At 35.7% G+C, this 26,788-nt stretch overlaps 1 protein-coding gene across 1 annotated transcript; it reads right to left on the bottom strand.

Annotated features, from left to right (window-relative positions):
* Positions 1–8,152: 8,152 nt before the first annotated feature.
* On the bottom strand, positions 8,153–26,726 carry LOC113495721 (cilia- and flagella-associated protein 69-like). The gene is made up of 20 exons (XM_026874621.1): positions 26,017–26,726; positions 24,249–24,400; positions 23,675–23,861; positions 21,416–21,661; positions 20,937–21,065; positions 20,465–20,594; positions 19,748–19,887; positions 18,479–18,633; positions 18,168–18,352; positions 17,834–17,997; positions 17,355–17,580; positions 16,414–16,525; positions 15,109–15,225; positions 13,794–13,905; positions 13,099–13,229; positions 12,607–12,714; positions 11,774–11,904; positions 10,084–10,144; positions 9,404–9,634; positions 8,153–9,062 (listed from the first exon to the last, which is right to left on the bottom strand). The coding sequence occupies exons 1-20, from the start codon at positions 26,447–26,449 to the stop codon at positions 8,958–8,960; spliced, it is 3,255 nt and encodes a 1,084-aa protein (XP_026730422.1). The 5' UTR covers positions 26,450–26,726; the 3' UTR covers positions 8,153–8,957.
* Between the last annotated feature and the right edge of the window lie 62 nt (positions 26,727–26,788).

Genomic DNA, 26,788 nt, shown 5'->3' with positions numbered 1-26,788 from the left:
CCTAAAACCACCATTTCGTCTTTTTATAATTAGTTCATGCATAAAATGGTCCAAATATTAATAATTTGCGATTATGATTTAAATACGAAATGGTTTTAAATTATATTGCCGCTGTTTTGATGTTGAATTGAAATATGTACATATTTTACTGTAGTTTCATATATATTGTGGTTGAAAGCGTGAGAATAATATCTATATTTGTGGAAATAAAGGTTGGTATATAAAATGTTTAGTAACGAAGGTAACGTAAGACTGCGCTGACGCGTGTAGGTTGTTTTTAGGACCTGATAAAGAAATAAAAATATAATATGTCAATGTGTCACAATCACATGTTCATTGGACATTCTGACAGAAAACTCTATCGTGAGATCGTGAATGCATGACCATTTCATAATGTTAAAATAATAATAATGAAAATCTTTAATCAATATTTGAGTGCAATGAGTGCGACGGAATCACATGTTTTGTGTAAACCTTGTTAGATATCTATCTATTCGGGAAAATTAATTGGTGATTGTAGATAAACTGTAAATATTCATAGAAATGATAATAACATAATTTATTGGACGGCAAAGTCACTGTAGACTTCAGCAAATATGTAGTGTAACTAAATCTTTTGTAGTTTTTTGTGTCAAGTATTTCTAAGGGATTATATCCATGCTATATGTAGTTCTCAATCTTTACTATAGCGAAAACATCAACACATTATATTATATAGATTTCATGCTCACTAATAGATAAGCAACTATATAGTCCTATTAAATTTATAACTACAGATAGACATTTGGCCATTCGTACAATAGGCAACACAAGTTTCTGATACTTGACAACTTACAACAAAAACTTGTACAGAAAACTTGCGCTGCCTTACGTACGAATCGCCTGAAATATTTTCATAATAACTTGGGTATATTTGTAGCATCACTGTTTCTATAAATAGTTGTATTTAATATAAAACTCAATGGCATCAACAGAGGCCTTTCGCAACACTAAGAATATGTAGCGCGGTGTAGTTTCATATCTAAAGGAATAGATCTGCAGGCGTATTCGATAACTCGGTTGACAACTGAGTAACGGTCATTGGAAAAACATCCTTATTCATTAAAGCAAAAGTCATATTTTTGTCTACCTTCTTGTGAGTGACTAACATCTTATTTGCAACACCGTCCAGTTGTCAACCGATTTGAAGACTAAGTCTATGTAAGTGGGAAATGGAGTGCCTTCGACCGAACGACTGAAAGGATCACGTCACACTAAACGTGCCAAGCTTCGATTTGATACAGTTTATAACATTTTTTAATCATTTACCGTATTTGAATGTATCCGTTTTGATGTCGGTCAGTAGTACTTGTCAAGATTATTTGCTTTTGTTTCGGAAACTGTTTGGTGTTAGCTGTAACGTGCCGCTAGTCAGCTGTTTATATCGGGAATTAGTAATTTCAAATCTAAGATGAACTATATGACTGTCTGAAAAAGAGTTTTGTTTTTGAAGGTACCAAAAACCGCGAGGCGCATAGCGAGTTGCATTTTATTTTTATATTAGCTAATAGTGTATCTGCTTAGTTAGGTATGATATAAATTTACAAGCAAATAATAACAATTCGTTTACAGCAATAATATCTGAAACAGTTTAGATAGCCTAGGTAATAATCAAAAGTGCTAAGCGCGGAATCAAACTTGGATATGTTTTAGTACTTGAGGTACAGTAAATTGCCTTTTTTGGTCTCATCCTGTATTCTGTAATAGCTTCAAGGAAATGTTCAAGGTGTCTACAATCACAGCTTAAGGCAAGACTGTGTAGTTGGCAAAGCGAAACTCAGCACTACACATCTTTCAAAGGTTGTAGAGAGTACCTTGAACAGAAGTTTATAAGTGTAAAAGATTCAAACGTTCGACCATTCAGAGTTCAGCTCGAACAAACATAAAAAGTGCCAAATAATTGATCATCTATTTCATTTATATACGGTGTCTATGGTCGTAGCTTTTGTAGGATGGGACCAGAGTTGAGTTTCATTACAATCAACAACAATACTTAGGATACTTGGAACTATTCAAGTCACAGATTAGATGAAAATGGTATTAAGGTTTTTTGTCTCAAGTGACATTTCTGTAAGCGAAGAGCTGATCAATTCGCTAAAAGTATGGAGACATCGGATATAAGAAGTTTCAAACTAGCGTTTTAAAATCGATTGTTCAGAGACGACATCACACAAGTCGCCCGAATTTTATAAACTCGTAACATCGTGAACCTAGAGTATCGCTTCTTATGCGATTATATAGTTAAACGTGCAAACATTGAAGTCATGTCTTCGAATACATTGTACGATGAGATTTGACACTGGAAGCATTTAGCCCTGAACAAGTCCTTGGTATCGTCCATACCGACGTGTTTTTCTAATTCAACGTCAAGTTAATGAAAGCACTTACCTACATAGGAGTGCGTCTCCTGTCCATACCAATAAAAACCTTTTAAATTTGGAACCTTGCGCTTGTAGATATGTTATTTGATGATGGCAGATTCAATGAAAATGACAGTCAATTTTTGCGTTGATATAGCAGAGATAGTCTATATATATGTCATATTGTTAACGTGTCGCGATTCGTTATAACTTATGAGTCCTAGGTTAAACGTGCAAACATTGAAGTCATGTCTTCGAATACATTGTACGATGAGATTTGACACTGGAAGCATTTAGCCCTGAACAAGTCCTTGGTATCGTCCATACCGACGTGTTTTTCTAATTCAACGTCAAGTTAATGAAAGCACTTACCTACATAGGAGTGCGTCTCCTGTCCATACCAATAAAAACCTTTTAAATTTGGAACCTTGCGCTTGTAGATATGTTATTTGATGATGGCAGATTCAAATTGAAAACTGACAGTCAAATTCTTTTGCGTCTGAAAGTATAGCAGAGAACTTAGTCCTAATAATGTATCAAAATTTCTATATTGCTGTTCGTTTTAGGTTATTCTTGTTTAGACTAAGATCATAAGGCGTGTGGAAATGAGTCAATGTGGGATGGGTTTGAGAAAATTGCCATATATGTAGGTATACTAGTTTTAATGAAAGCTTTTTGTTATGCTAAGCATATATTACAAGCTTTGATCATAATTTATAATAATATTATATCATATTTTAATCATAATCATGGTATAAATAAGTTTTCTTGCTTATTCTCTGGGTTACTACTATAATAGAATAACTATTATGTTTAATTATCGAGACAAGTCAAGTTTTGGGGCTAAACTATTAATTTAGCTGTAGTAACAAAATCAAGGCACAAACATAAATTTTGTTTTGATTAAATGCTGAGCAAAAACAATGTATGCCTAAAAAACACAACTTTTTTTGTGAAGATAAATATATTTAAAAAATAGACCAGTCACATCTTAATGACTCTTAATTAGAATAAGACTGTTTTTGTCTCCAATAGCAGACTCTTTGCCACTGTGGGGGCTAGCTATGCGAAGTTTTATTCACCGTTTGCTTTCATACTGGGTTTTTGTGATCAAAGTACGTTCATTGAAGCTTTCTACGTAAACTTACTGAAATTTAAAATTCTTGATTAGTTTGTGACTTTATGATTTACACACTCAGTTACTTTTGAACCTTCTTAAAATATAAATAAATATGTCATTCTCAACAAATCTTGGTTTACTAATAAGATAACAATGGCTCTATATTCAAATTATAAAGAGTATCATAAATCAATAGATAGTGCCTGCTAATACGCTGAACAATCTATATATTAATACGTGATGCCAAAACTTTGTACCCCTTTTTACAAAAATTGCGCGGACGCACGAGCATAAAATTTGGCACACTTATAGTTTATGTGCAGGAGAAGTGCAGAACGCTAATATTTTTCAATAATAATGCTTCTAAAGTACATTAAATCAATAAATAAAACATTACCCACACTACCATGCATTTCACACACACATGTTTCTTTTGTTTTTAATTTTGTCCGTAGACATAGAAACATTACACACACTACCATGCATTTCACACACACATATTTCTTTTATATTTCATTTTGTCCATAGACATAGAGTACTGACATTGACATATCAAAAATATATATATTTGCCTATACATACTCTGTGGTCAAATTGGTTTCTTTTGATTTTCATTTTTTGCATAGGCGTAGAGTACTCAAAAAAAATGTTTATTTGCCTCATTTAATATAAAAAATATTTTAATAATAATGCATAAAAAATACATTAAATATTTAATAAAACATTATACTAACCAGCATGCATTTGACACACGCATACATACTCTGTGGAGTCTGTGGTCAAATAGTTCTTTTGTCTATTATTGACATGTTTTAAACTTTAATTTGAAAGTTTTTCAAACTTTAAAAGTTTACGAATACTACGTGAAATACTGAGCGCTTATACAAATTTATATGAGTTGTGTATGTGAGTTGTGTCGTCTTTTAAGGACTTCTATCTTCTGTAGCAGCAATCTGCAATACCTAACAATATTCAGGTACAATTTTTTTTGCTATAGTTAGCTAGATTTCAGTAATTGCATATACTTTAGGATAAATAAGTGATTTTGTGTACGAATTATCAGAATTAACAAATCACCATACAGGTAAAAACTTTTTCTCTTCTTGATTTCAGTAATTTGATGAAAGAACTTTAATTATGCCTCGACATAGAACATTAACGAACCGGAGTGAGAGACAAATAAGAAGGAATATTTCTCTAAGAGGAAGAATTCCCCATCAGTAGTATTAGATAGTAATATGATTTTGAGAGATGCATTTAAATGTGCTCTCAATGTCGTTCCAAATGTGTTTTCAAGTTATGATTGTGGATTAATGAATTTAGAGTGCAGGTTTTGCAATGCGAAACATTTTGAATCTGAAGTGACTTTAGGCGACCGAACTGCATTCACTTCATGTTGTCACAAGGGTAAAGCAATATTACCACCCTTAAGTCAAAATGAATATTTTAAATCATTATATGATGGACTTACTTCAAATGAACCTTCAATAAAAAGTAAACAAAAAATTATTTTGAAAATATTAGGAAATATAATTCATGTTTTGCTATGGTTAGCTCAGAAGCAAAAGTTGCTGAGGCAGTTACAAGTGGAGTGTATCATTTCAAAATACATGATGTTTTTTATCACAGATCAGGCCCAATGACTGCCGCATATGGTCGCTCACCATGTTATGCACAATTATATTTTTATGATGTTGACACTGCCATTAATTATAGATTACAAGAACGTTTATTATTTGTTATTAACCAAACATGTAACAACAACATAAAGCGTGAAATTTCACTGGAATTGGAACGCAGTAATCCTTTTGTGCGGTCATTCATTGCAATGAAAGATCATTTTTTTTTTTTTTTGACTACTCACACACGTTTATCTGATCCCAAGCTAAGCAGAGCTTGTGTTATGGTAACCAGACAACTGATAAACTTACTTATATATTTCTAAATACATACATATTATAGATAAATTACACCCAGACACCAGAACAAATGATCATGCTCATCACACAAACATCTGTCCTGGGCGGGAATCGAACCCCTAGAATCGAACCACTAGACCAACAGGCCCGTCGAACTGTGTGTTTTGTTTTAGTAAACATATTTTCTTTTAATTTCATATAATTTGTTCAAAAAAGAAATTGGCAAATAACAGTCTTGGTCAAATCTGTGGTTATAGTAGTTTAGTTTTCGACAGTAGAACCTTAATAATGTTTGAATATTATATTTTAATAATGTATATTAAGTCACTTACAATTTAAATTTATTATATGGTCGAATTTCGACCACTGGGCGACCACTAGTAATAATAACATGGGATTTTATTGAAATACAATAATGTAACACAACTGCCTTATTGCCTAAGAATGTTACCGAGGTGTCACTGAAGTTAAGCTACCTTAAACAAGTCCATTTTTATATCTAAATATATGATTAGTAAGATAGGTTTTGTTCAGATAAATGGGGATGACGACTGTAGTTATAACGAAAAATAACTACTTAGTCCCTTATTAAATGATGTAACGGTTTAGACACGCGTATTTATCGGGGTAGCCCGACTAGTTTCGGACCCAACCGGAGTCCTTAATCATGAGCAGACGCGGCGGGATCGCGAGTCGAACTCTGAGTCTCTCTGATAATTGAAAAATATTATATTCCATTATATAAAAAACTAAAATTGACCAAGAAAACTGCTTTTAAGTTCAGGCGGCTTGTTGCGAACGATTTCGTAAAAAATACACAATTGTCACGTCACTAAGTTCCATTCACTGTAATTTGACCAATTTATGTTTGCAAGACAAAATAAAAAATACGTATCCATTATCGTGCATAAAACTACAAGGACACTGAAAAATCGTCATCCCTATTCAACTGCAAAGTAGATATATAACACTAACAACGATTTTAACAGATTAACGCTGTATTTCGCATACCGTTCTCAAAATTCGCAGCACTTTGCCTTAATAGTTGTATCTAGTTTTATTAACTAATGCTATACTTGTCTGACGGGAATGAGGTGGAGTTTAGCGGCACAAATTTAGACAATAAGACGATAGTTTTTAGAAATATTTAGCTCATACATATCTTAGTAGAATTATATCAAAAATCTAAAAAGACGAACAGCGCTATCTATCGCACTGTCAATTGCATTCAAACTGCAAATTTCTGCTGTCGATAGCCTAAAAGTTTCGTCCTCTTTATACAAGCTTTCAAACTCAGTAGAGCATTTTAGGAGGCTACTGCTACAATACATACCAACGATAATTCAAGTAAAGGTATATATACAGCATAAAGCTCTCAGAAAAGTAAACATATTTAGTCGTGTGGACACGGCTTGTTCCTATCAAGAATTGCCATCAAATAGATTAGTTAACACTAAATAAACTTAAGCCATATATAACGCTGTTCATATACAACATATTCTTCAGTGACACCTCCGATAATATACTAGTTCATAGTAGTAATTGACAATAGGAAAGACATTAATATCACAATAATATCTGGTATTTATTTATTATCATACATAGATTAAGATCACGTACGTTTTAGAAGCCTAAACGCCAATTTAATACCTTAATTAGGTAGCCTAGTATATGCAATAACAGTCTACTTATAGGAGTATAATTTGACAATAGATGACATTTACTTAGAAGGGTACTTACACGCATCCTGCCATATAGACGAGTCGTAAGGAGTCATTTGAACTTTTATACATAATATTCTATGTATAAAATGTTTGTTTTAACAGCTGATAATTTCATTTGAACGATGATATTACTTCCTCACATTTTAATTGCGTAGTCGTGAACTCATTATATTGCATTCTTAATATTATATTACATTGTATATAATTGCTTTGACAAAATCATCTCATGTAACGTGTCCCTCGAATTAGGTGTTACCTTAAAGCAATGTAGAACGCATAATTGTATATTAAAATCATGTCGAAATTATTAATGGTCACAAAGATTCTATTTAATAGAATATTCATTAATCTCATTGGGTGTATATTTCATTTATGTAAGTGTCTACTGAATACTGAAACGTAACTTAAAATTTTCTTAGCCTGTCCGTTACATATTAAAATGACAGAGACAATATCAGGCACAACATCAATCACGTTTTTAATTGGCTAATTGTATGTTTTTTCTCGACCATTCCAGTCTAACAGTCTAAATGAAATTTTGAAAATCGTTAACGTAGATAGATCAGACTCGAATGTATGGATATGACAGATCATAATACCGTGATTGATCGGAACAAAATGTCATTTTCATACATTTAATAGTTTTGATGATGCTAACGATTTTCAAAGCGTCATTTAGTTAGAGGCTGGTGGAAGTGACGAAAACAGCATGTCATTTAATTGACATTTATTTTATTGTCATAAATAAACTGAGTTACGTTTCGGTATTCAGCCATTAGTATTTAGATATATTAATTATTGTCAAAAAATATATTTATCTGAGTGCATTCGTGTACCTGTAGCGGTTTGTAACCCCTTACCTTTAGATAAGTGACATTATTCTTTATAATATCAGTGTTGGACTACTTGTGTTTGTAAAATGTTTACAACATTTTCATTAACGGCTTCTGAATAAAATACGAATGTTTTAATAAAAATGTTTTATTTTGTTTTTTTTACCGAATATTTTTTTTTTAATTTAATTAAAATATATAGCAAATGTTTCGTTATCGTCGTAGTAAAATACTAATGAATGTACTTGTTTCAGAAATTGTACGAACTTTTGTATGATATTATATGAAATTCCTTAGCCAAGCCGCCTTGTCAAATAAAGCATTCAGGGATTCAGAATTCTCAAAGAGCTGAAATTTGGTACAGAAGTTTGGATTGATCCCCGCGTCCATTGGAACGTTTTCAGTAATTTGTGTCATAAATAAAACTAACTGCCCTGGAAGTTTTATCGTTTCAGACAGTTTTGAAAGCTGTTTCCCATTGCCTATGGTGTTCCGAACATCGGTATCAACTTTCTACTCTATAGGCTTATTCGACTTGACTAAGTTTAAAAATCTACAAAACTAAACATAATTCCATTAGGTTAAAAAGTCCAAGAGACTTAATTGAAACGCCAGAACGAACGCTAATAACGTCGTATTTTTGTATCCATATTGATGTTTAGATCATGACTTGTCAATAGCGTTCGTACTAGGACATCAGAGACCCTTGGAGATCAAAAAAAAAAAACAAGCCGGCATATATACCGTCAGACGATACCTACCGCCACTTGCAATATTAAGACTTGCAAGTGTTGAAAAGAGACAGCGCTATATGCTGTCTTTTACACTACCACGCTTCCACAGGGAACAAGATGGTGGTTAAAGTCTCGTCCTTGCAGTCATGGTGCTGTCACCCAAAACTCGACCTTATTGCTGGCGAATCAAGGACTGCATTACGACTGATACGAATCATGTGTAAAATATTAAGAAGTGGTCGTAGTCGTTGAAGGGGTAGAGGGCGCCTCTTGATTTTTATGTTTGTGCTTGGTATGAATACTGGATATTTTGACGTTCTGTCCAGTTATGTTCTGAAATAATAAGGAAACAAAATTGTCGGTTGTTAGTCAATTAAATAAATAGTATGTTAGAAACAGCCACGCCGCACGTGCCACTGCACTGGTCTGACCTAAATGTAATTAACTTATATTTTTTGCCATTGATAAGGCTGTTATAAGGTGAGTATTGTAAGGAATGTGGTTAGGATAATAGATTATAGTTTTAAAAATGAATTCCCTAAATACACATCTCTTGTGTATATCGTGTGGGCATTATAGATCCCGTAGACAATGGACATACGGAGAACACCACAGTAAGTGTAATATACCTTTCTACACTGTACTAGTATAATGAAATTCAAACCGATCCCTACCTGATCATCCAACGATGGTTTATAAGTCTTCAATATCGCAGCTTTATTATTTTTCTCGGAGTATTTGTGTCGTCGATGGTGGGCGATAACAGCGTCGTGCAACAAGGCCTGTGAGATGCGGTGGCGGTCCGTCGAGCGCGCTACGCAACGGACGGCGCGCAACGCATCAAGAGCTATGTTCAGGCGGATTCGGCCGAGGAATGCGTATAGAGAACTCTCTTCTTCACTGTCCTGATGATGGAAATAAGCATTAGGTTACTTAAGCGAGTGAACTGTCACTTCCAAGAGAGTTTCCATGAGTTTTCTTGAACTGAGCATTTATTTAAATAACAAATAAAATAAATAAATGCGGACAACATCACATACATTGTTCTGAACCCAAAGTAAGTTGCTAAAGCACTTGTGTTATTGACCCAACCGGGGATCGAACCCGGGAGCTCAGAGCTAGCGACAACTTGAAACCGGTGCGTACGCTACTCGACCACGGAGGTCGTCGAATTTACCAGTCAATGTATTAATATTTTACTGTTTACACTAGCAGACTGGGGATTCATTGGTTATAATATGTGTGACTGCGTGAGTGGGCTAAAAGCCCAAGTGGGATAAAGTACAGCAGACCTTGAATTGACTACTTTCGAGATACAAGAATTACAGGTAACGCGGTAATGCAACAAACAAACCTTTTTCCGTTCCTTTGCTAGTACATCTTCCTGCTGTAGTTTTATTTCTTTAGCCCATCCTCTGTAATCATGTAATGAGAAATAACAAACTGTAATGGTTTCATCAGTTAAACAAATACATAATTATTTTATCCAGCTATTAATTGATCTGGAATTGAATCATCTCTGCCACCATCACCCTCATCAACTGACATGTATTAGGTACAGCTGAGAATAGGCCTCCTTTCGTTCTTGCCTTTATACGTTCTCAGGCTGAAATCGCCCTCAATTTCTGCACTATTTTTTAGCGAGTTCTCTTAACTAGGGTAGACCGAGGCGAATCGGATCAAGGGGTGAATCGGATCAAAATAAGAAATTCGTTAATATTTTGAAAACCGCGTAGCATGGAACACAAACGACTAGCTTCTCGCGAACTCCTCTCGCCCCACGCCCCCCACCATCGCCAGTTTTTTTTTGCGAGTAGGCATTTAGCACCAGCTCCTCGGGAGAGCGAGCCGAATGTGTGTGCACCTTACAATTTTAGCGCTGATCTAAGATAAGTACTTACGATTTATTTGATTTATTCTAAGGATTTAAGTTAAAATATTGAATTATATAGCTTATTCTGATTGGTTAGGGGTCTAGTTTACTAAACGTTTTAATTTTAGAAGTAAATATTATTGGTAAGTGACAAAAATGTTTATTTCGTAAGTCTTTAATATGGGGCTATTCGGATCACGCTATCGGGGACCAATCGGATCGTGTTTTTTAATTATTTAATTATTATGGTTGGTGTTAATAAAGCATTTATAGTTCTTTATAGATGGTTCGCACGTATAAAAAAGACACAAGCGGGAGAATGGCCGCAAGAAAAAATCGTAGAAGCCGCTAATAAAGTTCTGTGTCAAGAATTAACTTTACTTCGGGCTGCTGAAATCTACAAATTACCATACACAACTTTAAAAAGAAGAGTCTCTTTTTCCAGAGACGTCATTAAGACACGTGGTGGTCAGCTAGCTTTCGACGAGAATGCTGCAAAAGTTCTAGCAAACAGTTTACTAGACTTAGCGAGTCGTGGCTTCGAATCACGCCTAACTTAAGACTGACAAACAAGCTGTGGAAGATAAGAAAAATACTTCGGCTGACAAAGAAAATATGAAGAAAAAGAAAAATAAAAGAACGCCAAAGACAAAAGTTAAAGGTTCATCTGCAAAACAGAGAAATTGGCATTGCATTTACTGCTCCGAAATATTCATTCATCCACCGTCAGAGGAATGGATTCAGTGCCATGCATCTGAAAAATGGTGCCATGCAAAATGTGCTGATATGGGAGGGAAAAAAGGCCCGTACATAAGTGATTTATGTCTTTAAAAATTAATACTGATCTCATTTTTAATTATTTTTTTTTTTTTGTGTTTTCAATAGTAATAGTCTTAAGAATGTTTTATTTTGTTAAATTTTATTCATGATCCCATTCGCCCCGAGAATTGGGGCGATTCGGATATTTCTCACTTTGAAGTTTTTAATAAATATTTAAAAGAATTTATCGTAAATTTAATTATTGAAATGTTTATTTAGTAGCTGGATAGTTACTAATGACTATTTTCTCAATAAAAGTTACATATATTTAATTTTAGTATGATTTTCATATTCCCATATATTAATTGATCCGATTCGCCTCGGTCTACCCTATATAAAATTTGTGACTTACTTGCCGATGGCAATAAAATCATCAAGAATATATTCATCCTGGTCGATAAATCCAATGCTTTGTACTTTTGTTTCTTTCCATACTTCACTCAGCTTCAACGTTAGGTAATGAGAGCAGAGCACCAATATTGTCTGGTGAATTGATATTATTTTATTATTTAGTGCAATAAATAAATATAGTACCACTTGTTCCTCTTACGAGACATGGTGCATGTTGTCTGTACACGCGACTTTAGTCTCTATCGACGCGTAGGCATCTATGGCAATAATCGCTTGGAGAATAGTCTGGGATCCCTACTTGACTAATATCGTGTTTAGTTTGGTCGTATTCAGTTTATCTGATGTCTGATATTCTTAATTGAAAAGTTATAGCATCATGCGTTACTCGCTTCGTCACTGCTGTGTTAGGTATAAAGCATTCAGCTACTTAATGATATCTAAGCAACAATGACTCGTAAAAATGATGGTCTATTATGATCTAACAAGTCGTAAGGACGGATTAGTAATAACTTAATTTCACAATAACACTGTACATAAATACATAAATACTTATATTCTAGGAATAAAAATCTGTATTAACGCCGTAATTAACGACACTGCATGATTGTCTAGATTGAGTCTAAGGAGGTAGAATTAAAAAGCATTTTCTTCATGTTTTATTTTTCATTTTGGCTCTTTCGCACATTTACGCCGAGTCCATTACAAAGATGTTTAAGTTTATAATTTGGCCGATTACAAAATAAAAAGTAATACAATTTAAAAGCAACTAAAATTTATAGGTACGTAATCATGGGTATCAGATAAGAATGATCTAGAAATAACACATGTACCAACCTCGTCTTCTACGGCTAAATTGATATTTTTGTATAAATTGAAAGCTTCGTCAGCAAGTGCGACTCGATTCTCCAAGTCTTCTGACAGAAGATGCAATAGAGCGAATGCCTGCAAAAACAGTAAATAATTCTACGGATAGAAGTGAGTTTCTAAGTACGTCTGAATTAGGTAAATGCGAGGATAGTTTTACTCGGGGTTATTACACCGCATTTCAAATAAATTAAAACTTCGGCTTGGCGCCTTGCCATAACATGCTGCCACCCTGCACTAATTCTGGAGAAGAATTCCATATCTGAAGGTCTGAAGTGTAGGTGTTCTGATGCATACTCATGTTCCTTAGAAATGAACCATTCTCTTTTTATGTTTGTTCAAATTTGATCAAAAGAAGTCGAAATAATGTACCTAGCTACCTTTCTTATAGTGGAATAACGTAGGAATCTTGCTGACACACTCACGGCAATGAATGAGGGAACTGACATTTTTCGGCCTCACCTTAGACATTCTCGATCCGGGTATATCAGCCGCAGCCAAACAGACTGGGGTTCGAGGACTCCTCAAGTAAAGGTTATCAGTCTTGGACAACTCGTTCTGGGAGCTCAAAGACATGATCGGGTAATCCAAGTCTGTCGATAAATATATTGATTTTAAGTATATTATGAGATTCGTTGAGTGAGGGACTCGTGACTAAGCTATAACTGCATAAGTGAATCGATCACAGGTTAAGCTACGCTTGACGCGGTTTGTCCGTAGATGGGTGACCATCTTTGTCATAACGAGTTCCTGCGTGTTTCGGAAGGCACGTTAAATTGTGGGCCCCGGCTGTTATTCTTACGTCTTTTACAGTCGTTACAGGTAGTCAGAAGCTTGAAAGTCTGACAACCAGTCTAACCAAAGGGTATCGTGTTGCTAAGGTAACTGGGCTGTGGAGGTCTGATAGGCAGCATCCGGTTAGACTGGAAGCCGACCCCAATATAGTTGGGAAAAGGCTAGGCCGATGATGCGATTCTTTAGAGTACTAGAGTAGTACTATTATCGATCTTGTAGATGCTATAGTTATTGACTTTTGCTTTACACTATATTTCTATATTTATTAAAGTCTTGGACATTGATCCGCTTTTCGCTGCCTGTTTAAAAATATTATTCAACAAACAAACAAAAATGGTCATAGTTGTGGTCAGTCAAAATACCTTGTATCACACCGTATTCGTTCAAACGAACGCCTGTGGATTTGCATTCATCACGGAATATAGCTGCTAGCAGGCTTGCGATCGTCGCACCACGTCTTACAACCAGAGGATACTGAAACGGCAATTTATAATAACACTAACTGACCCAGCAACCCAGCCGTTTCGGAGGAGTACGGTAACTAACATCGTGACACGGGAATTTTATGTATTAGAAGAAGATTCGAAGATAATAAATACTAAGAAAAAGTAAGGCCTAGCGCCGCCCTCTTGTATCATCTTCACAACTGTATATAAGTTGGGCTACTCAATGAGATGTGTTTTTACCTCGCGTGATTTTGTAACATTTGCCATGCCTTCAATTGCTCTATGGAGTAAGTAAGATCATGTATGAAAAATAAACATTGGAAATGAGAATAATAATGAAAGAATTGAAGTATTGTGTTGATTTGGATCTATTATAGCTATATAATAATTAAAAGTTTAAGGTAATTATTAAAAAAACATAAAAACGATTAATTCCATAACTATTTGCTAATAGTTATAAAATTACAAACCGCTTAAGTCGCAGTCCGTATACTAACTTTAAAAGAACAGCAAAAGGTTTTATCTTGTACATTAGTGAACCCTTTTAGCATTTTCTTCAGTCCATAACTATCAAGTAACAATCGCTTAGTAAACAAGGGTGCTTATTTGCTTAATCGTGCAAGAGGGATAGTATTCCGTTTGAAAGTTCTCAACTTTCCCTTAGTGTTTGTTTAAAACTAATCGTTGGCAGCACGATTAACATTGATACAATCATCTCGAATAACCGTGCAGACCGCGACTATACAGTGCCGGCCATTGGTATTAAGGCACCATCCGCCATCGTAAGTACTAAGGATGTTGACTCTATGGCATATACGAGAAAACCATATGTGACCATTTGGGGTCTGGAAATATTCTGCTTTGGAAACATTAGTATAAAATTTAGGTTAATAGACTTAGTTGAATCGGTACTTAAGAAGCTTTTTACGTCTGATTCTTCTGTATCGCCATAATTTTGTGACGGAAATATTGAAAATATTTTTTCTCAAATAAAACAATTACAAAACTGGTACCTTTTTTGATTGGGCCATCATAAAATGCGAGATACACTTTAAAATAATTCCCCTAAAATCATCATCGAATAACTGCAATCTTTTAGTTTGAACATGAACCGCTGAAGGTGCTGCATGTACCATCCACACAAAATAATCTCAACATTCGCTACCGGTTTAATCTACCACGACCATACACTTGGTAGTTAGTTCCTGATCAGATTTAAGGCAGTACGTACCGCATTGGAGGCAGCAAGGCTGGCGCGCCATGATACGAGCTGGCCGACCCCGTCGCCGGCGCGGGCGATGTCGCACACCATCGCTAGTGCCATGCACTGCACGGCAGGTCTCGTTATCTAGATGAAAAAATATATTTCCTTTTTGTCATGACAGAAGCTACAGTTCGGTACTTCACTACACTACGCTTGACACAAATTTAAAATTATTTAAAAAAGGTCCAATTAAAACACAATTCAATTTACTTCTCCTAACTAGCGTTTTTCGCAGAAATCCGGTTGTTTATTTGTTTTTAAAACGTCAGCAGATACCATTTGATTTTTTCTTCGGTTTGATAGTTTTATAATAAATATAATGTGGGAACCAACACTGGGCATTCAAGTCGACCGTTTGTCATGAGATTTTTATTATAGCTCTTAGGTACAACTAGTTCTTTTCGCCGCACGTTACAACGGTTTTCAACTTCCTTCGCAGTCCCCCTCTAGTACATATTATCTAAGACAGAGACACTCAACATACAACTCCATGGTTACAAACGAAAACAAATCCTGTTTTTGTTTCTAAAGTAATCGATTATTGTTTCGGCTGCACGAAAAAGGTTGGCATTTTCAAAGTAATTGTGCATTAAAAGTACATTGGTAATGTTGGATACCACGACGGGCGACAAAACATTGAGAACCGCAGTTCTAGATCGTAAAAGAAACAGTTGCTAACTGCTATCGTTTACTTCAATTGAATCGTCGAAGTAGGAAGTCACGATTCCCCTAGCGAATGCACGCGACTCTTTCACGGGCTATATTAATAGCACTGTCCGTTGGTATGAGCTAAACGAATTGCCACAAGTGGTCAAGTGCCCCTCGTCCAGACGAAACGTGATTGCATCCCGTAATTACAAGATATTGAGAATTGATATTAGTCTGTGCATAAATCAACGACGTTGTGAAAGTAGGCGTCTCGGACCTATCCTTAGAATGTGTTCGCTAGTTAAGTCCGTTCACTATTATAGATTTAATGCAACCAAACACCCTGCGTTACAAAGACACTGGGTGTTTAATTAATGATGTAATATTGGAACCCACACAAATCGATATTCTATTCTGGTACATTATATTTTTATGTATGTGTTGTTCCACATTGTTTTTATTTTTAATGTCGCCCAAAAAAGCCGGCTGTGACTTTAGTTAGCAAAGTATTTAAAAGTATTATCGTAATTAACCATCTTAACCTATGTGAGGAAATATCAAGAGTAATAAAACCACATGATGTACGCCTAGGGCTCACAGTGTAACGCAATAAATTGCTCTAACCGCAATTATGTCCAGCAGCTTGTAAATGCCATCGTTAGCAACGAATATTTTCCTATAATCTTCTCTCCATATAATTCCTTCCCATATGAAATTTAATGTTGTTATCAACCACCTGTAAGGAGAAAATCGTCAAACTTGATCAGCTGGTTACTACAGGCTTAAACAGTACTAAGTTTTTTGAGGAACAGAGATGGCGCTCTACACTAAACATAGTGGCATCTCTCTCTCACCTTGGCTAAAGACGTCTTCAGTCTCAGGCAGTTTAGGATAATTCTTATACAACAACGTTAAAGGTCAGCTTCGAGTTGAATGGTTTCATTGAATTATGTCTTACATTATTGCTTTGAAATAAAGTCCTATAAATTAGTAGTAACCACGCTTTTATACCTAATTCTAATTAATTTCCTATTCATGATGACACTACTACTGGGGAAAGCTAAACAAAAGGGAAATTTGAAAAGCAATAATATGAGAAGGGCCTTTGCCCCGGTGTTGGACACGAGAACAACGTGAGTTAACTCCATGTAGGTAGATAGTTTCACACTTTCCACTATTGAGCTGCCAGGCATAGTATCCAACATGGATTTTAAATGCTATAAAATATTAATTTATTTAGAATGACTCGTAAAAGCGTAACAGGGTAATTTAAAAAATATGCTTCTAATCAACAAGAAATACCTAATGGAATTGCTGCTTCTCACCAGAACAAAAATTCTATATCCCAAAAGAGCGAGATTGCCATAGGCAAAATCTCGATTTATCGACGGCTTTTATCATTAAGTGAAATACATTCTCATACTGATAGATAGTTACATAGGTATACCACCTGTAGTATTCTCTTGACTACAAAACGAATACTTTAATATTACTTTTAATACAATAAATAATACTTTAGAATTATACTTTACAATAATACTTTTAAGTATCTCTCTCTCTCTTACCGATCACTGATGATGTAATGTTTATCAAGGGAGTACAGTACGATATCGAGAAGTTTCTTTGCGAGGCCATTTATGGAAGATGGCCATCTGAGCCCCGGATACACGCAGCACGAAAGGCGCCTGTTCTGGTTGACACTGCTGGCCAGTAGGCGAAGACAGAGGGAGATCACTGCCTGACCTTTCTCCAAAGGCGGTAACTTCTGACCGAGAAGAGAGTAGCATAGATCTGTAGAAAAAAATATTGGAAGATTTTTTACCCTCTCAATTCAAGATTGAACATGCTTTTTAAGGTATTAATTTTATTAATAATAAACGGGATTTTTTTCTCCTACTTTGCCTTATTCTCTTCCTTACAGTTGGGTGGTATTTCACAAACATTCACGTGACATACACAAATACACCCAGATTCAGGACAAGCATTTTGGATCACACGAATGCAAGTTATAACACGGAGTTAGATTAATATAACAACATCTTACGTATAAGTATGATAATGCCGTGTGTATCAAAAAGATCAGTCATGGCCGTGTCTCGTTCGACATCCATCCTGTGGTATGTGGCGACCTGCAGAACCCTCAGGCACCAGTACAGCACCGGGACCTCGTAAGGACTTTCGGAGTACCATTCGATGTACCATAATATTCTGGAAAGAATTGATCTTGCGATGAAATAGGAATATTTGAATAGGAATATTCAACTACGGGAGTAACACAGCATTCAAAAAATATACAATGTAGATTTCAATTTGAGTAAAATGTTTAATTTAAATTAGCTTCGTCGTTTAGTTTTAACGGGTAAAATTTTTAATAATACCTCCTTATTAATCCGTATTGTCTAACTAATCTGTGCTCAGCCAAAGGCAAAGTGCAGACTAATGCTTGGAGAGCAACCTTCCGAAGATCAGCAAACAAAGATGGCGACCAATGAGACCTGAGGTAACACAGACCGGGGTCCAGTAGGTACATGACACCCATTAACCAGTACCTTGACTCCAACATCTGGAAATGACAATATCAAAAAGCCAATGTCATTTCAACGACATTTCTAGACGGATTTTGAAGCAAACCCAAAGATTTACCAAGTGAACGGAGGCAAAAAAGAAACGGGGTCTCATTTGTACTCACAAAACGATTGTAAGGGAAGATCTTCATCAAATCCACGACAAAATACATTAAAATTTTCTTGAATTGCACGTCATTTTGGCACGTGTTGAAGTTTACTGTTCCGATCCAGTCATCTCTTGGAGGCAGCTCAGTTAGAACAGAGAGCGACATAATGTCTGCAAATGTAAGTCTATTTACTTAATGAATATGTCCATGGTACATTGAAATTTATTTTAATATAAGGAACTTATTCAATGATAAGGTTATTTTAAACTTTGAAAGGATTTTCTAAGGTAACTGGTAGAGCTTTGTTATCAAAGTAAAGGCAAGGCAGATAACAAGACGTATGTAGAAAGCTCTGACCCTTGATTGGGAAATTCATTTACTAGGTGTGAGCTAGAAATAAATAAGTTCAAAAATACTTAGTATCTAAAGAATATAATAATTTGCGGATCACAATTCCGATAGGACCTACTAAGTGAATTAAAAAAAAAATGACACAATAAATTAGTGACCCAAAAATATCTCCAAATTCAAGGAGGAAATTTCGTACAGACACACAATTTGAAAACAATGGTGTTTAAAATCTGGATGAACCAGATTCGTCAGTTCCGTCGGGCCACGGTTGAATGACGCCCATTCTTCAAGCAATGCAATTATATCCAGCGGAAGTGAAAGTGTTCAAATTATGGATGTCGAAACCCACTGATAAAACTATTACAATTCAATGTTAGCGTCGCCGTATATTATAGATGCGAGCATTGTTTGTTCTATTTGCATATGCATTTGAACTTGACATGAATCGGAACCTATAAACATTAGATCTTGTGTCCATATTACCTTAAATATAGAGAGTATGAAATACTATCCTAAAGAAGGGAGCTGGCGGATGACTAAGATACTTTAAACAACTGCGCAAGTTGTATGATAACAGATATAGTTTAGATAATAGGTTTTATATCTACGGTTGGTTCGTGAATGGGTGACCTATGTGATCACGAGTTTTTAATTGTTTCGGAAGGCAGTAAATGTGAGCCCCGACTGTTGTTATACATTTTTGACAGTCGTTATGAGTAGACAGAAGATAACAACTCTGACAACCAGTTTTACTAAAGGGCATCGTTTTGCCCAGGTGGGTTGAAGAGGTCAGGTAGGCAGTCAGTTCCTACAAAACACCGGTATTTAGCTTTATCCGGTTATAGTGAAAGCCGACCACAACACAGTTGAGAAAAGGCTAGGAGTTTTTTTTTAATCAAGGTTTAGACATAAATGAATTAACCACCATAGTACCTGGCATCAGTATCGAAGAAAACGGCAGAAGACGGTCTCCGAAGCAGTTCACAAGAACGGCAGCAACAACAGTCATCGTTATCCTCTGATGCGAGTGGCCGCGGGCTCGGCACTCGTAACGGTAAGCCCACACGAAACATCTGCACCAATTAATCAATCTTAATAATTTAATCACCTTGTAATTGTCCTTCTACTTATTTAGTTAAGGAACAATCACGAATGAACACGCTTGCTCACAAGTGTTGATTTAAATTTAGATTTGAGCTTTCGTTGTTCACATTCAGATTTCCCCACGATATCTGGTTCACTCTTTGTCAATAGTATCTTGGAATATTAATTAAATTAACCAATAAAAAGAAAAGGAATCTTTAAATAACATATTTAGCGAACAAATAAATTAACAATAAAATTTCAACATTCACATTTCGCTGCACTATTGCTCAATAATCGACCTCTTAACTTATTAAGATTACGGAATTAATGACATACAAAAATAATGTAATATTGCGTTGTTTGTTCTCAATTTTAATTAAAATAACTAATAAATATTAACGTTCTAAATTACTTTTTTAAGCATTTCTTTGATCGTACTAATAAAAATAAAATTTCCTTATTTTTTTAACTTGTTCTCTCGAAACTTAATAATTTATTTACTTTATTCGCTACGTAACATTAGCTCTATCAAAACATATATAATATGATGTGGATATAATATACCTTTGTGCATAACAGTCAGGTGCTGGCAGCATTTTGCGCTCATGAGGATTCTTATCCAGAAATTGTTTCGTAGTTTTCAGGAGTACCAGCAGAACGGACAGAGTTGTATTCATGTTTAGACTGCTGTCACCTGTAATGTTAGATGCCATGTCTTACTGAGCACAAGATACATAGAAGTTCATTGTTCAACCACAACTAAAAAAGACATAACACATATGTACATAATCAATTTTTTTAAATAAAATTAGCCTTTTCTACAAGACTAGTGCGACTCCCGACAACTGCCGTACCTGCTACCGTCATCTGATGCTCCGCTTGGGTCCGTCTAACAACTAGTCAGACAGATTAAGATTAATACGCGTGAGTAATTATTTGCATCATGTTGTCCTTAATATAGAAAAAGAAGCCCTTGTGAGTTATTACGCCAATGGACATAAAACACTCACTTTTAAATAATGTATTGGTAACTTACCCAGTTTGATATTGAAATCTTGGCAATCCTGTGGGTTAATATCATAATTTGGTAGTTTCCTTTCGGGGAAATAAGGGTTGAAGCGATAAAAAATATTCTCTATTATATTTTCCTTCATCATGTCTATGCCTGAAAAAAATCATGCATTTAATAATTAGTATTGAACGAACATGCATTTAGGTAAGTACAACCTAAATCGGAGGCATCTTACAGCAACCCATACAATAATTTCATTGAAATCTTTGGGCTTAAAGATTTCTGACGTCACCTACACTTATCGTGTTTAATTTGCATAAATGCGATCGGAAAGAAATTCTTTTAGAACTCTTTTTTATTTACCTGTTCTATCCCACTTCTCACCAAAGTCCACCTTCATTTTATGTCATCGTCATCGGCTCTATGCCACTATCCTTCTATTCACAAAAACCCAACTCTAACAATGATACATCTGCGATTAACAGAATAAGATTCTCACTCACAATTATTCATAGTATCGCAAGCCAATAGCAGAGCGATCTCCAAAAAGGTTGGGAACCGTGGCGTGGTGGCCACAGCGATCATCCTGACCGTGGTCTGCTGCAGGGCTGGCGCAGCCGCTGCTAATGCGTGACGCAGCTGCACGGTCCCCAAGCCGCGTATCTTGTCGGGTGCTGATAAGTGCCAGAGAACCGCGTCCGAAACTATCTTGAAAATATCTTCGTCTTCTACTCTTATTAGGAGGTAGCCTGGAATTATTTAACTTATTATTTAAAGAATTCTTGATTTTTTTTAATGTGACTAAGGGCCATCATATATCTGTTGATTGAAACCGTTATGCCTGTTATTGGTTATATCACTTCAAAGCGTGAAGTAACTCTGAGGACAACGCGCTTCATTAAAGTTTAAAATGGTTTCTATCAGTTTTTTAGCTTTTTATCTTGCCTTCTGCGTCCCGCGGCTGAAGGAAATAACCATCCCGAGATGTACAGTCTATAGCTATGCCATAAAAATTCTAGTTACTTCAAAAAATTGCCGTGAGTGTGGTCGTGACCAAAACTTTTATGTATGTAAAATAACAATTAAGAAACTAGACATGCTATAAAATAAGACGTGACAATTTCAGCCGACATCGAAGATTCAGTCTTGCATTTCGTACTATTTTAAGTTGACAGTCTTTCGTGACTGCAGTTTCAAATTTCAGATAAGTCTTGCGGCAATAGGGCTTCATAAACACTTTTAAGGCGGAGAAAGGAGTATAATACAGTGAAGTAATTCCAAGTTTAAACTTACATAAGTACCTATAAGCCCCTATAGACATACCTGTCACAAACGCAGTAGAGGCAAAAAAAATCTAGCGAGATCCATATAACCCATGTCCTTTTCATCTCTTTTTAGATAATCACAGTTACGTTAATTTCAATGTTTGCGAATTACCTGTTGCACTGATATAACGAGAATAACCAAACCTCTTTTTATCTAAATCGTGGCCTCTTTTACTTATAGGATATTTTCCTACCAAAAAACTACTAAACAGCTGAATTAATTCTTTCACTTGTTCTTATTAAGGTTCAATGAATTAATAAATGGCTATTCACATCTCTGACTTCCCTCGCTCGCGTATTTCTTGTTCACAAACGACTGTTAACTCTGCTTTCATTTATGATGAAGCTAGAATTGTTTATGACAATAAAAGTGAAAATTGTTTACCGACAATAATGTCTTATGTTTGTATTGATCGTAATTACATTATCGTGAGAATTAATCACGATTAGTCATTTCATTTTCTTGTGAGTATTGATAAACATTAACATGATCAAGAACATCTAAGTCTTTGATTAAACCATTAATGATCCTTAAATCGAACTGTTCTCGACTTGTATCAACTTTGAACTACTAGCAACTACTTTCATTATGCCAGTCACAATTTGAAAATTTTCCCCTCTGTTTGTTCCCATATTTCTTCTCAGCGTTGCCAGATAGGAAATGTTGTCTCCAGCGTTATGAAAAAATACTTGTACACGATTAATTTAATTTCTTTACAATACCTACTTGCGATGAACATAATGTTGATGACATATATTAATTACTTGAAGCTATCAACTTACCGTACCCCATTAAATCTATGCTAAGTATCATCATTGAATGTTAGTTGAACATTGACCCACAATAGACCGATAAAAACGTCTGTGTCTAGAGAAATTGTTATTTGCATCACGCACATGTGCCATAAATCATATCACCTCAAAAGGAGTAAAATTCCCCCGAGTGATATCGACACTGCCCTCTTTACAGCTGCTATAGAATGGCGTGGTGGTTACTCGGCCTCAATTATAACTAAATTACGAACACGAAACTCTACGTAATGTCAGATCGGATTCAATTAACTTTGAATTTATTAGATGTTTAGATTTCATTCATAATTGTCTTGCTTTAGCAGAATTTGTTGGACAAACATCAAAGACTTCTACGACACTCTTCAACTTGACTGCACGGATAACCGAGTGGTTGAGGTCACCATGCTAAAACCCACTGAGCACGAAGTGTCGCGGGTTCGATCAGCGCGTTGGACAAACATTTGTGTGATCCACAAATGTTTGTAAAACCCTCCTCGACACAAGGATTAAATCCTTGTGGGATGTTACCACCTTAATGTGGGAGTAAGTATTATAAAAAAAAAGATACAGAAAGATAGGTTTGGAGGACGAAATAGAACACCTTTGCCCTGCAGTGGGATTAATAACAGGCTAAAATAAACTTACCCATAAATCCCAAATAATGGCTGATCACGTCAAAGTATTTGACGACGTCGGATGCTGCGAGCAAATGAATGGGTTTATCCAGATTGTGAAGCAGCATCACAAGGTCCTCCTTGAAGTCTGGTACTCTGGCAAGCGACTCTATTAAATAGTCTACTACAATGCAGAAGCTTTGAAGTGTGTCAACCCTCTGAATTAGTAAATGAGTGGAATATATTCAGAAAGTGCATTAGATGAAATACATTCACACTTCAACAGTCTAATATTGATTATGAAAGCGGCTTAAAGCAGTGGACCAAAATTTAGAGTAAAATTGAAAATAGGTATAAGACAAGACGTTAATTCGAATAGCTGGTACAGACTTATGAGAGTCTTACTGTGACTGTGAGTTTAATCGACTCCGATCGGAAAACAAATGAGTGCCAACCAAGAAGGCGAGATACCTTTCATGTGAGCACTGCTTGGGGTTCGTAACGTCTGAAACACCAATAACATTTCCTTTTGGAATTTCGGGAATACTTTTTCAAAAGACTATTATGATAGATGTAACTTATGTGGTTTCATTCAAAAAGGATACATAGCCACCCTTGGCTGTTCTACTGAAGTCACGAATATGGGCCTTCAGACGATCTCGTTGCAGTTCCACTGTCGGACTCTGGACCATTCTCTCCAACTTTCCTGCCATGTCCCAGTCGTAGGACGGAGGACATTTGTCGTTCCATTTGCGATCTGGGAAAGAAAACTATGGAGTCAAAAAAATCCAACGGAAACTCTTTTGATCTATACTAATATTTTAAAGCTGAAGAGTTTGTTTGTTTGAACGCGCTAATCTCAGGAACTACCGGTGCAAATTGAAAATTTTTTGTTCATTAATTTGTTTTCAATATTCTATCACTAGACCATTCATTGAGTAAGGTTTTAGGCTATATAACATGACGCTGCAACTAATAGGAGCGAAGATACAATGGATAATGTGGCAACGGGGAAGAATATTCATCTTCGAGGGCTTTAGTTCAAAAATTCCTAACTTATATCTTCTAACCACGCGGATGAAGTCGGGGGCAACAGCTAGTAATAAATATAATAATTGTCATTAAATTAACGACACTTTTTTCATTTTGAACTAATCACAAAGGAAATACAGAGATGAACAACAACATGTTATTAGGTCAGTCGCAAAGTAAATCGTTACTAAACATGCAACGGTTCTATTCTGTCTAGTTTAAGTGCCGACTTAATTGTTTCACTGTCGTGTCCTCAACTCGAATAGAAATCATGAACAACCTGTAAATACTAGTGTAATTGGTGCAACTATTCATTTAAGACCAAGGTCTCAAATTGCTTCAAAAATATCCGTGACTCTTTTTGCTTATTTGACACAGCAATTGAAAAAACAAAGGGATGGAATTTCAGGGATTTTTTTGTATTAGTTCAGACGTTAACAAGTGTACAATGGAGGATGGTTCCTGAGATTGTTTCGTTATTTCTTTTCAGCGTAGCCTGTTAGGAAGTGTTCAGATTGCATAAGAAATGGCAAAATTTTAACAATTTCAGAACTAACTGTGATATAAGTTTCCATGACGCCTTCGCCTCGGAAAAAAGTCTGTAGGGATCCCCTGGTCACGGCAGAATAAAGCAGAATCCATTTTTATGTTAACTAAACGCTATCAAAATAATATTATACTTATTACCCCTAATACAATAAAACGCTATCACGAAAAATCGGAAAATAATAACAGTGTCACCAAACCGTTTTATAGTTAGACATCAAAAAGATATACCGTGTATATGAAACAATGGCATTGTTACCATGGCCGGTGAGTGCTGTACAAGAAATTATTATGATAGCGGGTAAAAAGGGTAAGTGGGCGAGGGAAAGCGAGCTCAGATATAATAAAGGACAATCGTCCTATTTGTGCGGTGGGCACTTTCATAAATACCGTGTCGTTAACTATTCGAAGTCAACGTGACCAAATTTGTGGAGGTATGCGGGTGCAGCACATGATATCTAATTAAGTACTAGTATATTATGTATCTGGTAGTACGTATGTACATCATAAGCATGTAGGGATGGTGAACTTTAGTCCTTTACTGAAAACCCTTAAATTTACTAGTAGTTACGTAGGGTTGGGTTTGTATTTTTGTCCAATCAAAAAGTTATGGGGTTTACACTAAAGAACATTATATTCTATCAGAGCATTTCCAGAGTCTAGAGTCTAGACAAACTTATACTTGCTATAGTTATATTTATTTTATCAAGAATATATATCATGCCTCATTCTCAGTGTCGTATTCGTAAATTATATCTAATGTTTAATATGAATAATGACAATGTTAAACATTACCAATAGGCAAAGGATCCAAATTCTTCAACAAATTCCGTTTAAGTAAAGCCTTTTCACTGTATATTTTGCCCTCAGGCCCGTGGACGCATTTAAAAGAATCTGACGACCCTGAAATCGATTCGGAGACACTCAAATAGTCATCGACAGTAACGATTTTGTAATCATCATCAGTCCTTTTCTTCTTATAGAACTTCGTGCCGGAATTTTTCCTCGGTAGGTTGTAGAAGTCCTTTCTAGTTTTCTTGATGTGCACCGTTTTTTTCACCGGGGATTTTCTCCCCTGGCTTTTAGGAGAATCATTTGATTCTTCTGGTTTCGTTTCCACCGTCTCGTGTTCCTGAACATGAATGACAGTTTGCTCATCTTCAACATCATCATCTTCGTTATCATGATGTCCTGTCACTTCATCTACAAGCGAACCCTCCGCCTCCATGGCTACACAAATTCATGAGGCATTTGCTTAGATTGGCATTTGGCAACCGACAGTTTGGCACCTATCATTTTAATTTGTCCTTTGTGGCTTTATTAATTAACCATAGATTTAAAAAGGTTTTATTAATTCGTTTTGAAAGACATGTCGGTATGTTGTTTTCATATTATCGATAAACAGACCTTATAGTGACATCGCTTTGTTTTAGTGTCTGCCGGTAGGCGAAGCAAATCGGTCAGACCCCTGCGCTAGCGCAGCTTTGCATCGCTGAATATATCCGATTGGTGGGACCAACGGACAGACGAGACGGGCCGCCATGCCCGCTGCCCGCTCCGCGCTCGC

The sequence above is a fragment of the Trichoplusia ni genome, chromosome 7 (assembly GCF_003590095.1).
Source record: "Trichoplusia ni isolate ovarian cell line Hi5 chromosome 7, tn1, whole genome shotgun sequence".
Lineage (NCBI taxonomy): Eukaryota > Metazoa > Arthropoda > Insecta > Lepidoptera > Noctuidae > Trichoplusia > Trichoplusia ni.
Note: the sequence above shows the minus strand (reverse complement) of the source record. Positions and strands in the feature narration are given on the sequence as shown.

Excerpts from the sequence above, each read along its gene's own strand:
- LOC113495721 (XM_026874621.1), bottom strand. The coding sequence starts at position 26,449 with ATGGAGGCGGAGGGTTCGCTTGTAGATGAAGTGACAGGACATCATGAT. Across the intron at positions 12,715-13,098 it reads CCGGATCGAGAATGTCTAAG|GCATTCGCTCTATTGCATCT; the intron begins GTGAGGCCGAAA and ends CTGTTTTTGCAG. Across the intron at positions 9,635-10,083 it reads TAGCAAAGGAACGGAAAAAG|GACAGTGAAGAAGAGAGTTC; the intron begins GTTTGTTTGTTG and ends TTCCATCATCAG.